Source organism: Mus caroli, unplaced genomic scaffold (genome assembly GCF_978045245.1).
Source record: "Mus caroli unplaced genomic scaffold, Mus_caroli_1 scaffold_4, whole genome shotgun sequence".
Lineage (NCBI taxonomy): Eukaryota > Metazoa > Chordata > Mammalia > Rodentia > Muridae > Mus > Mus caroli.
Window position 1 is genome coordinate 145,002,999 of NW_028227259.1, and position 12,845 is coordinate 145,015,843.

Sequence of the window (12,845 nt, forward strand, 5' to 3'; positions counted from 1 at the left end):
GGAGCTTAGCTTAGAGACAGGCTGAACAGTTCTTGTTGGCTCCCAATCATGATGGCATCTCTGAGATCTGCTTGGCTGCTTTCGGACTACTCAAACCACAAGGGCTGTCCTGGCCAGAGACTGGTAGGGGTGACACCAGGTTAGTAGAGGAGCTGAATGCTGGCCCAGCCCCACCTCTGGGGACCCAGCTGATGTCATCAGAGTGAGCCTGGGGAACAAGGCGGGGCTGAGCTGGGAGGATCTCCTTGCCTCCCGGATTCAGCTTGGTTAGCTGGAGCCCCTCTAGTTCTGACTTGGAGGATGCCCTCCCAACAGACCACAGACCCCTCTCCCGCCCGGGGCAGCCCAACCCTGAGGGAGATGGAACCCAAGGACCAGCAGCTCATGGTGAGTCCCTTCTCTAATGGCCTCTGCTAACTCCATCCTCTATGCCTGGGTAGAAACCCCAGACCCTATACTCATAGATCAGGTCTTCTTAGCCTTTAAGGAACAGTGTTGTGGTTCTGGTCTCCATTTTCCTCTCCTGGGACCCAGTGATACTATTATACTTTCTCACTGTGGGTCTCTAGACACCTGTACCCCCCTTTCTGAACCTCTGTCGTTAGCCCAGGGTCTGAACTACAACCCCAGCCGTGGGGTAGGTTTCATTCAGGCTACCTGAACCCTCAGCTCATTTGGCCTTGGGGTGAACTTCACATAGAGCCTGCTGGCTACCTGTGACTGGTAAAGAGCGAGCTGGCCTTCCGTGGTACCATCAAAGAGGATACACATAGGCTGGCAGAGCTGAGGGACATGCAACATTCAGGCTCCCTCTCCTGAATGCTCAGAGAGGGCAGCTTGTGTTTCTGATCATAGCTAACAGTGGCACTTAAGTGACCTTGGGCAAGTTGTTCCTCGTCTCTGTATTCCACGGGAGTGATGTCACCACTGGGTCCTCAGAGCCTCTCTAGGAAGCATGAACAGCTCCATGCAAGTAGAGTCTAGGGGTGAATGGAGGGGAGGGGCTCACTGCCTCACTGAGCACAGGCAGATGGGAAGTGGGCGTCTAGCTGAGGGTCTTGGTGCTGCCCTGTCCACAGGTGGCGCTTCGGATCCGTCCACTCAACAGTACAGAACTGGAGGAAGGAGCCACTGTCATCGCCCACAAAGTGGGGGACCAGGTAAGGCTAGAGGACACTAGAGGCATTCGTTCTCTCTTAACAGAGGCACCTGGTGGCTGGGGCAGAGCTGAGCTGACAAGTGCATTTCATACACAGCATTTCAGTGTGTGTGTGTGTGTGAGAGAGAGAGAAAGAGAGAGAGAGAGAGTGAGTGTGTGTGTGAAAAAGTATGTGTATGTGAGTGTGTGTGTGTGTGTGTGTGTGAGAGAGAAAGAGTATGTGAGTGTGTGTGTGAGTATGTGAGTGTTTGTCTGTGTGTTCCTTGGATTTGACAGCAGGTAATTTTACCCACTGCTGAGCCATCTCTCCAGTCCTGTTCGGTATTTGATAGATTTTCCCTGGGACCTGGGACGCACTGGTGAGGTTGGGCTGGATAGGCAGTTAGGGTTTTTCTTGCTTCTGCTTCCCAAGCAGTGGGACTACAAGTGTGTGCCGCCATGCCCAGTCCTTTGGGTGGGTTTGAACCCACGTCCTCAAGCTTGAATGGCAAGCACTTTACTAACTCTGCCTCTCTTTTTCTTTTTCTCTTTTTTTTTCCTGTTTTTCTTTTGAATTTATCTAGATAGATAGATAGATATAGATAGATAGATAGATAGATAGATAGATAGATGTGTGTGTGTGTGTTTGTGTGTATCTCCCCCAGGTTCACCTAGTACTTTACTATGTATCCCAGGCTAACTAGTCTTGCAGTTACAGCAATCCTCCTGCTTCAGCCTCCCAAATTCTCTTTGTTAACAGAAAATGCATTAGAGGGAGTTCTTTGGGGGCTGTCAGCTCCAAAAAAAGGTCTCTGCTGGGACGCCAAAGTGAGGGCATGGGGCAGGGGCAGGAGGCTTGGCGGGCAGGGTTAGCATGCCAGGTCTGATTTCAGGAACGAGGTGATTGCTGGCTGCCACTGCCAAGGACTCTCTTTCAAAGAAAGACTCAATACTCAGCTGCCCACACCTCAGAAGCTTTTGTCGTTTTGTGAGATTCTGTCACTTAGAATCTCAAGCCAGGCTCTGTGAGACACACAGTGCGTCCCTGTTGGTCACCAGGGAGGTTACTGCAGTGCTTCGTGAGACAATGCTCAGGCAGAGTGTTTGTACTTGAACCGACAACCCAAATGGTGGATAGATAAAGATCCCTGCCAAAGGCTGCCCGGTGGGGCTCGGGGCACCCAGGGGAGGGGCACATTGGCAGCGCTGCCTACCATGGGGTGAGTCAGCACTGAGGTCATGGACCGCTAAACAGCGCACACCTGGGCCCAGGGTTCAGGCCCAACAATAAGGACACAAGTCAGGTGGGAACGAGGGCTGCGTGGGGAAGGCAGTGCTTCCTAAGTGTGGATGTGTGACTGAGCACAGTAGAGAAGACAGTGTGTGGAGCCAGAGAGACAGCTCAGGAGTACGAGCCCCGGCTGCTCTTGCAGAGAAGCGGCAAGATACTCATACATAAAGTCTTCCAGGACAGCCCGTGTTACGACAACGCCAAGGCAAAGGGCTCCAGGGGCAGCCTGGCTAATGTTTGATGTGCATGCAATGAAGACCTGAACTATAAACCCAGCTCATGGGGAAAGCTGGGTGTGGTGGCAATCCTAGCACTCCAGTAGTGGGGACAGGAGCATCCTTGAGGTTCCATGGTTAGCTAATCTAGCCAAATTCTCAGGAGCCCAAGAATCAGTGAGAACGCATGTTTTTAAAAAATAAGGTGGAGGGACTGGGTGTGCTTGGGTGAGATCTCTAGTAATCTCGGGGCACAGGAGGCAGAGACAGGCAGATTTCTAGGCCAGCCTGGATCTACAGAGGGAGTTCCAGGACAGCCAGGGCTATCCAGGGAAGCCCTGTCTCAAAAAACCAAACAACAAAAACAGATGGAGAACAGCTGAGAAGATGCCAACCTCTGGTCTTTCTATGCATGTGTGCACACACACATGAGTGCATACACAACTATGCACACACAAAATATTAAGGTGAAATTAACACACCACAGAAATTTTTTTTTCTTCTCCTTCTTGAGACAGTGACTCCCCATGTAACCAAGGCTAGTCTTGAACTCCTCCGGCCTCAGCTCCTAAGTGCTTCAATGGCAGAGGTATACCAATACCTGGTTCAAATTTCATCTTTTTCTGTGCATGGGTTTATTATTATTATTTACTTACTCACTTTACGTCCCACTCACTGCCCTCCCACAATCCTTTCCCCTACCCCCTTCTCTTCTGAGCAGGTAGGGGCGTCCTTGGATATCCCCCACCCTGGCACATCAAGTCTCTGTGAAGCTAGGCTCATCCTCTGCCATTAAGTCCAGACAAGGCAGCCCAGCTACAAGAACATATCCCATGGACAGGCAAAAGCTTTAGGGACAGCCCCCACTACAGTTGCTTGGGACCCACAGGAAAACCAAGCTGCACATCTGCTATATATGAGCAGAGAAGCCTAGGTCCAGCACTTGTATGTTGTTTGGTTGGTGGTTCTGACTCAGAGCCCCAAGGGTCCAGGGTAGTTGATTCTGTTGGTCTTCCTGTGGAGTTCCTGTCCCCTTAGGGGCCACAATCCTTCCGCCTGTTCTTCCATTAGAGTCCCCAAGCTCCATCCCTGTTTGGCTGTGCGTATCTGCATCTGTCTGAGTCAGCAGCTGGATGGAGCCTCTCAGAGAACAGCCATGCTAGTCTCCTGTGTGCAAGCATAACAGATCATTAATGTATCAGGGATTGGTACTTGCCCATGGGATAGCCATGAGAGTTAAAGGAAATCTGAAACTGATGGGGGTGGGGGGGTGGGGAGGTGGGGAGGTGGGGGCATCTCCAGGAAGAGATAGAGACCAGGTATAAGGGAGGCACTTAAGAATCAGTGGGGATGTCCTTAACTGTACACAGTATCGGGATATGGAACCTGAAGAGGCCAGCTTTTATAGCCAGGCAGGATCCCCAATAGAGTGATAGGGACACCAACCCACCCACAAAACTTCTGACCTAAAATTATTCCTTGTCTATAAGAAATGCAGGGACAGGGTACATGGAGCAGAGACTGAGGGAACGGCCAACCAATAACTGGCCCAACCTGAGACTCACCTGTTTGTTTTTTTCCTTAATTAAAATATAATTACATCACTTCCCCCTTCCCATTTCTTCTCTCAAACTCCTGTCATGTCCCCCTAACTCCTCCTTTTCTTTTCTTTTTTTTTTTTAAAGATTTATTTATTTTTATTATATATATATAAGTACACTGTAGCTGTCTTCAGATACTCCAGAAGAGGGAGTCAGATCTCATTACGGATGGTTGTGAGCCACCATGTGGTTGCTGGGATTTGAACTTCGGTCCTTCGGAAGAGCAGTCGGGTGTTCTTACCCACTGAGCCATCTCACCAGCCCTAACTCCTCCTTTTCAAGCAAGCAATTGAAGGGCGTTTAGTCCTTTCACAGCTATACAATCAGCATATATATCCAGAGGTTTTTTTCTCCCCATGGAAGGCACCCCCACTCCTGTCAGCTACTACCCCGCTTTTGAGTCTGGTTTCTGGGCATTTCATGTGTGACTGTCTATGTGTGGCTCAGTGTTTTTCAGGTTCATCTGTGCTGTGATAAGTTCAATTCTCTTCTTCCTTCCTCCCATCTTCCTCCCCTTCTGCTTCAGGCTGACTATATACAGATCAGGCTGGCCTCAAACTCAGAGACTTCCACTTGTTCCCAAGCGCTGGGATTCAAGGTGTGCACCACCAAGCCCAGTTACTGTTCTTTTAATTCTGAAATAATTTCAAACCAACCGAGAGGTGGTAGGGGTGCCAGGAAGCCAGGGTTCCCCCCACTCACATATGTGCCTCACTCTGCCCTCTCCCCTGAGCACTGACTCCTTTTCTCTGGAGCACTTGGAGTCAATTGGGACACAACACCCCTCCCCACCCAAACCTTCCATCATATGCCTCTTTAAAACAAGAGACCTTCCCTTCCGGGTGTGGTGGCTCATGTCTGTAATTCTGTCACTGGCTGGCTAAGGCAAGGCAAGCCAGCCTGGGCTACATAGCTAGACCCTTTCTCAAAAAAAAAAAAAAAAAAAAAAAAAAACGAGGGCTAGGGAGACTGTCAGAGGGTCTTGGTTGGAACCCCCAGCACCCATGTAGAAAGGTGGGCATGGCCGTACTGGCACATCTGTAACCCAAGTGCTGTAGGTAGGGACAGGTTTGCTGGGACTGCTGGTAAACCCAGGGTTAGACAGGGAGAGACCCTGTCTCAAGGGAATAGGGCAGACAAAGCAGGGCACCTGAGGTCCTTATCTATGGGCTTACACCACACACCACTGTACATTAAAAAAAAAAAAAAAGGCAGGTAATGGTGGTGGACGTCTTTAATCCCACCTAGGAAGCAGAGGCAGGCGGGTCTGTGAGTTCCAGGCCAGCCTGGTCTACAGAGTTCTAAGACAGCTAGGGCTACACAGAGAAACCCTGTCTCTGGAAACAAAACAAAACAAAACAAAACAAACAACTAGGACATTGGGGGGATGAAAAAAACCACAGAACAGCTCTTGGATGCAGAAGCTCAGAGTGCTCATTTTATGCTGCAGAACAGGGAGGTGGAGTTATTGCTTACCAATAAAGAAGGAAGCCAGAGGAACAGCCTCTGTAGGAGAAGTCTTCAGGCCATGAGTGTCCAGGCAGGGAAACCTATGATAGGTTTGTCTGCCAGCCTTTGAAGGCTAGGCATTGGCTGCACACACTGCCAGCATTTATATTTGGACCAGAGGAAGGCTTTATAATCGCTCTGAGCCTCACCCAGAGAAGCCTTTGCCACTCCCAAGGACTTGCTGGGGTCCTTGACCTGGCTGGCAGTGCCCAAGTCAACAAGACACATTCACTCAGGACTTTGCTTGCTCCCGACACATTGTGGCATCTGGAAGAGCAGCCAGTGCTCTTAACTGCTGTGCCATCTCTCCAGTCCTGGTTTTAGCTTCTTGAGAAACCTCCACACTGGTTACCAGAACGCCCCTTCCGGTGTGCGTTCCCACCAACATAAACATTACTGTTGGTTCATGGTAGCCATTTGACAGGGGTGAGGTGGCATCTTGAAGTAGATTTAATTTGCATTTCTACCATGGCTAAGGATGGTGAACACTTTTTTAAAAAACAGGTATGAGTGTTTTGCCTGCATGTATGTCTGTGCACCACATTCATGCCAGCTGCCCATAGAAGCCAGAAGATGGCATCGAATCCCCTGGAACTGGAGTCACAAGTGGTTTTGAACTACCCAACATGGGTGATGGGGACCAAATTCAGGTCCTTTGCAAGAGCAATTATTGGGAGGCAGAGGCAGGCAGATCTCTGAGTTTAAGGCCAGTCTGGCCTACAAAATTCCAGGACAGGCAGGGTTACTCAGAGAAACATTGTCTCAAAAATTGAATGAATGACCTATGTGTCTAACTTTGTGCCAGTGCAGAGCCATTGGGTTTATGATGTCTCTGTGGTACATGGCCATCCCCCAGTGGTATTCTCTGTAATCAGGTTGGCTTTGACTATCCAAGGTCTTTTTTTTTTTTTTCCTAAATGAATTTTCAGATTGTTTCTTCTGTGAAGAAGTGTTAGCATTTTGATGGGGATTGCATTGGATCTGTAGACTGCTTTCTGTAGGAGGGCCATTTTCAGTCTTCATGGGTGTGGTCTGAGAGTATAGGAGATTGGTCGATCTTCTAGAGTCTTCAGTTTCTCTCAAGGGTTTTAAAGTTCTTGTTATAGAGACAATTCACTCCTTGGTTAGGTCTATTGAAAGTTGTTTTTTTTTCCCCCCTGAAGCAGTTGTGAACGGGAGCACGTGTAATTTCTTCCTTAGGTGTTTGTCATTGGTATATAAGAGTGGTCCTCAGCCTTCCTATTGCTGCAACCCTTTAATACAGTTCCTCATGTGGTGACCTCCAGCTGTAAAATTATTTTTGTTGCTTCCTCATAACTATAATTTTGCTACTGCTATTAATAGTAACATAAATATATGATACTTCTGATGGCCTTAGGCAACCGAAATTCCCTATGAAAGGTTCGTTCAACCGAGACGGTTGCGACCCACAGGTTGAAAAACACTGGTAAATGAAAAGGCTACTTATTAGGCTGGAGAGATGGCTCAGCCGTTATGAGCCCTGGTTGTTCTTCCGGAGGTCCTGTGTTCAATTGCCAGCAACCATATGGTGGTTCACAACCATCTATAAAGGGATCCATCCGATGCCCTCTACTGACATGTGGATGTATATACAGCAGGGCACTCATACAATAAATAAAGTTTTTAAAAAAGGGTACTTATTTATTATTGTTATTTTATTTTTTATAAGAATACAAATCCACTTTCTTCTTCTTCTTCTTCTTCTTCTTCTTCTTCTTCTTCTTCTTCTTCTTCTTCTTCTTCTTCTTCTTCTTCTTCTTCTTCCTTCTTCTCCTTCTCCTTCTCCTCCTTCTCCTTCTCCTTCTCCTTCTTCTTTCTTCTTTCTTCTTTCTTCTTTCTTCTTTCTTCTTTCTTCTTCGTTTGTTTCTCAAGACAGGGTTTCTCTGTGTAGCCCTGGCTGTCCTGGAACTCACTTTGTAGACCAACCTAGCCTCGAACTCAGAAATCCACCTGCCTTGCCTCCCGACTGCTGGGATTAAAGGCATGCACCACCACATCCGGCTACAAATCCACTTTTTAAAATTTACTTTCCATTAGTTTAAATCCAGGTTGCTTCAGAATTTGGCATGAACCATGATGCTGTTTCCATGGGCCCAAGTTACTTTACCCCAGATCCCTCTGGTTTTGTTTGGTTTGCCTCCAGGAATGACCGTATTGTTTTTTGATACATACACATAAGCACATCTCTTACCTAACTAGATCACAGTTTCATCTTGGGCATAAACATCTTCAATTTTTTTTTTTTTGTTTTTTGGGTTTTTTTTTGTTTTGTTTTTCGAGACAGGGTTTCTCTGTGTAGCCCTGGCTGTCCTGGAACTCACTCTGTAGACCAGGCTGGCCTCGAACTCAGAAATCTGCCTGCCTCTGCCTCCCGAGTGCTGGGATTAAATGTGTGTGCCACCACACCCGGCTCATCTTCAATTTTTTTTAAAAGACATTTATTTATTTATTTATTGTATGTATATGAGTACGCTGTAGCTGTCTTCAGACACACCAGAAGAGGCATTGTATTCCATTACAGATGGCTGTGAGCCTCCATGTGGTTGCTGGGAATTGAACTCAGGACCTCTGGAAGAGCAGTCAGTACTCTTAACCGCTGAGCCATCTCTCCAGCCCCAAATACCTACAATCTTAAGACCTGTATGCTCTCTTTTGTTCTGGGAACCTTGCTTGTAGCCAGCAAAACTCATCTTGCACCACAGCCTTCTAAACATACTTGCTGCTTTTAGAAGTTCTATTCCTAGAAGGCCTCCACAGGTGCCAAGATGGCAGAAAGACATTATTATTATTATTATTATTATTATTATTATTATTATTATTATTATTGGAGGGTGGTTTTGTGTGTGTGTGAGATATATAGGTTTGCATGCCACAGCATAGAAGTGGACAAGTCTGTGGACTCAGTTCTCTCCTTATATCTTTACAAGTAATATCAGTTACTTGTCTGCTGCTACCATGACCAAGGCAACTTGAAAAGTCTACTTGGGCTTATGATTCTAAAGAGATAAGAGTCTGTCTGGGTCAGGATTACTATTGCTGTGATAAAACATGGTCAAAAGCGAGTTGGGGAGGAAAGGGCTTATTTTGCTTACACTTCCACAGCATTGTTCGTCATTAAAGGAAGTCGGTACAGGAACTCAAATTGGAGGCAGGAGCTGATGCAGAGGCTATGGAGGGTGCTGCTTACTGTTTTGCTCAGCCTGCTTTCTTACATCACCCAGGATCACTAACCCAGGGGCTGGCACTGCCCACAACAGGCTGGGCCCTCCTTACTTGATCACTAGTTAAGAAAACGTCCTACTTAGCTTGCTTACAGCCTGATCTTATGGAGACATTTTTTTTTTTTCCAATTGAGGTTCCCTCCTCTCAGATGACTTTAGCTTGAGTCAAATTGACATAAAACTAGCCAGGACAGAGTCCATGTGACAGAGTGGAGTCATGACAATGGAGCTGGAAGCTGAGAGCTCATATCTTAAACTGCAAACAGGAAGCGGAGAGAATACATTGGTGCTGGTGCATGGCTTTGAAACCTCCAAGCCAGCCCTCCAGGACGTACTTCCTCCAGCAAGGCCACACCTCCTAATCCTTCCCAAACAGCAGCACCAACCCGGGACCATGTATTCAAATATCTGAGCCTATGCAGGACATTTCACTCACACAACCACCCATGGGTCCTGGGAATGACACTCAGGCCAGCAAACTTGCATGGTAAGCTCCTTCACCTGCTGAGCCATTCCACTGACCCATTGACCTCAGCTACTATACATATGTAATATATAATATGCAGTATATATTTATATTATACATATGTATATAATATGCAATATACATTTATATTATGCATGTATAATATATAATATGCACTATATATTTATATTATACATATGTAATATAATATGCAGTATATATTTATATTACATATATTGTATATATGTGTATTTATACATATATAAATATTTTCTCTGTGTGTAATGTTCACTAATGCTCATTATAACAACAAAATATTTTGCTGAGGCCAACAAGACAGCCTCAGAGAGGCTGTAAGGAGAGGTGTTTTTGGGTAAGCCTGATGATCTAACTTGAGATCCCAAGCTCCCATGGGAGTGCAGGAGGGCCCCAACTCCCAAAAGTTGTCCCCACCATGGCATGCACACCCCTACCCTTGAACATCACTGACTCACAACTCTAAAGTCCCCTCTCAGGCCCTGTTGTTCAGAGGGTCCCAGCTGGAGACCCATCTAAGTCCTCCTGCAGCCCTGTCCTGGCCGCTGTGACACAGGCATCCCCCAGGAGGAAAGAAAGCAAAGAGATTCAGCTTATGTCACCGAGCAAGTGCTGGCCAGAAGCCAGGAGAAGCCCTGGCAGAGCCTGGCCTCCCAGAACTGCAGTTTCCAAAGCTAAGAACACAGGAGGGGCAAATAGTGGTCATGTGACAGGACCCCAGAACCACCCAGCTCGCTCCCCACTTCTCAGTTCCTCTCTGATGCTGAGCCTCATGTTGCTATCAGCCAGGTTACAGTTGGCCTCTACCCATTTCCCTGCCCCCTGTTGTCCCTGGGGCAGACTCCTTTAATCCCTTTGCCCCCAAGGATCTTAACTGGCTTGCCTGATAATAATGTTTATAGGGACTGAGGGGCTCTGGGGACTGCCAGGCTCTCAGAGAATGGAGCATGTGGGTGGAGGCTTTGGGACAGGCGCTTTGCCTTCCCTGTCCTGTGAGGTGAACGCAGTAGTAAAGTGGCCTGTCCAGCACTCTACAGTTTCCACAGCCTCCTGCCTTCTCTAAGGCATTAGTTTATAAGACGGCCCATCAGTATGGGGCCAGAGTGGGTGGGTGGAGGTGTGGTGTGTTGGGTAGGGTTGTCGAAGCATGACAGGCTGCTTTCCCTTGCCTTGGGGTTGTCTGGCCATTTATGTGACTATGGAGCCCACTGGCTGAGGCGGGGTTGTATGGTCATGCCTTGGGTGAGTGACGTCAGGTGACACCGTCCCCCAGTGAGTGAGTGAGACAGGGTAAGGTACTCACTAAGGAGGCACAAGGACCTGAGGTCGGATCCCCAGAACCCACACAAAAGCCAGATGCAGCTGTGTGAGCCTGTAACTCTAGAACTAGATAACAGAGACAGGAAGACCCCAGGAGCTGGCAGGCCAGCCAGTCGAGCTGAAATGGCAAACTGCAGGCTCAATGAAGCCCTGCCTCAAAAAAATGGAGGCGCAAATGAGAAAGACAACCGGAGGCCTGCAGAGGCAGTGCACACCTTAAACCAGGCACTCGGGAGGCAGAGGCAGGCAGATCTCTGAGTCTGAGGTCAGCCTGGTCTACACAGTGAGCTCCAGGTTAGCCAGAGCTACAGAGTTAGACCCTGTCTGAAAAAAAAAAAAAAAAAAAAAAAAGACATTCTAACCTTAGCCTCTGTATATGAATACACATAAAGAGAGGGAGAGAAGGGAAGAGAGGGAGAAAAAAGACTGTATAGACTTACAGCCATTTCTGGCCTTGCTTCTGGATGAAGCTACAGGTCTGGGATGCTTACCAGGGTCTGACTGGCCCTTCCCTGACCCTTCTGTTTTACTGTGTCCAGGTGGTTGTGCTCATGGACCCAGGCGAAGACCCGGAGGACACTCTGCGAGCACATCGGTCTCGGGAGCGGACCTTTATATTTGACACCGTGTTTGACCAGCATGCATCTCAGGTGCATACCACGCCCCCTGCCTCTAATCCCAGCATGCATCTCAGGTGCATACCACGCCCCCTGCCTCTAATCCCAGCATGCATCTCAGGTGCATACCACGCCCCCTGCCTCTAATCCCAGCATGCATCTCAGGTGCATACCACGCCCCCTGCCTCTAATCCCAGGAGCGCCCTGGGCCCAGGCGCTGGGATGTCTCATCTCTGTCTTCCTCAAGCTTCCCTGAAAACAAAGGAGGTCGTGGGGAAAAAACCCATCCCAGGGACCAAGCAAATGTGGTCCACCTGTGGACACAGGGGTCCTGCTGCCTGCTCTGGGGGCTTCTCCTAAGTTTGTTCATCTGTTCCTTCCCTGCACATGCTGTAGGGACACACTAATGTTGGTCAGGGGAAAGCTGAGCACGGGTGTACTGCTCATTGCAACACGGGTGGCCAGCAGGGCCCTCTCCAAGAAGGGACATAGAGGCAGTACATAGAGGCTGGGACCTGTCATGAAGATGGGCAGGGGTCTAGTGAGAGGAGTTCGTAGCATGAGCATCTCACAGACAGGGAGTGACAAGGAGCTCACCCAGAAAGGCTTTGATCTCTTCTTTCTCATGCATCGTGTATATCACTGCCACCATCTGTAAGGACAGAGGTTACCACAGGCAACCTAACCTCACAGAGGGGAGCCAGGGCTCATCAGGGGTAGCAATGAAGGCAGAATTTGAAGAAAGGACCCAGAAATTGAATGTCACAGCCACAGGCTAGCAGCATCTGGGGGAGATCATTCATTCGTTTGTTTGTTTGTTTGTTTGTTTGTTTGTTTAGGTTTTTCAAGACAAGATTTCTCTGTGTAGCCCTGGCTGTCCAGGAACTTGCTTGGTAGACCAAGCTGGTCTCAAACTCAGAGATCCACCTGTCTCTGCATCCCAAGTGTTTGCATTAAAGACATGCGCCAACATGCCACAATATTTTTCCAAGTGCTTTATTTATTTATTTATTTATTTATTTATTTTTGAGACAGGGTTTCTCTGTGTAGCTAAGAACTCACTCTGTAGACCAGACTGGCCTCGAACTCAGAGATGCACCTGCCTTTTTTTTTTTTAATTTTTTTTTTTAATCAAAAAAATTTCTTGAGCCGGGTGTGGTGGCGCACGCCTTTAATCCCAGCACTCGGGAGGCAGAGGCAGGCGGATTTCTGAGTTCGAGGCCAGCCTGGTCTACAAAGTGAGTTCCAGGACAGCCAGGGCTATACAGAGAAACCCTGTCTCGAAAAACCAAAAAAAAAAAAAAAAAATTTCTTATGTGCATAAATGTTTGCTTGCATGTATACATATGTACTGTGTATATGCCCTGGTACTTACAGAGGCTAAAAGAGGATATCAGCTTCTCTGGAACT

The 12,845-nt window shown here is 47.9% G+C and overlaps 1 protein-coding gene across 1 annotated transcript in view; it reads left to right on the forward strand.

The window, feature by feature from the left end:
* Positions 1–300: 300 nt before the first annotated feature.
* LOC110294986 (kinesin-like protein KIF19) overlaps positions 301–12,845 on the forward strand; it is a 51,420-nt gene continuing 38,875 nt past the window's right edge. Inside the window, exons 1-3 of the mRNA XM_085836338.1 lie at positions 301–387; positions 1,080–1,160; positions 11,358–11,468. Of these exons, the coding sequence (XP_085692464.1) occupies positions 301–387; positions 1,080–1,160; positions 11,358–11,468 (279 nt within the window). The remainder of the gene's footprint in view (positions 388–1,079; positions 1,161–11,357; positions 11,469–12,845) is intronic.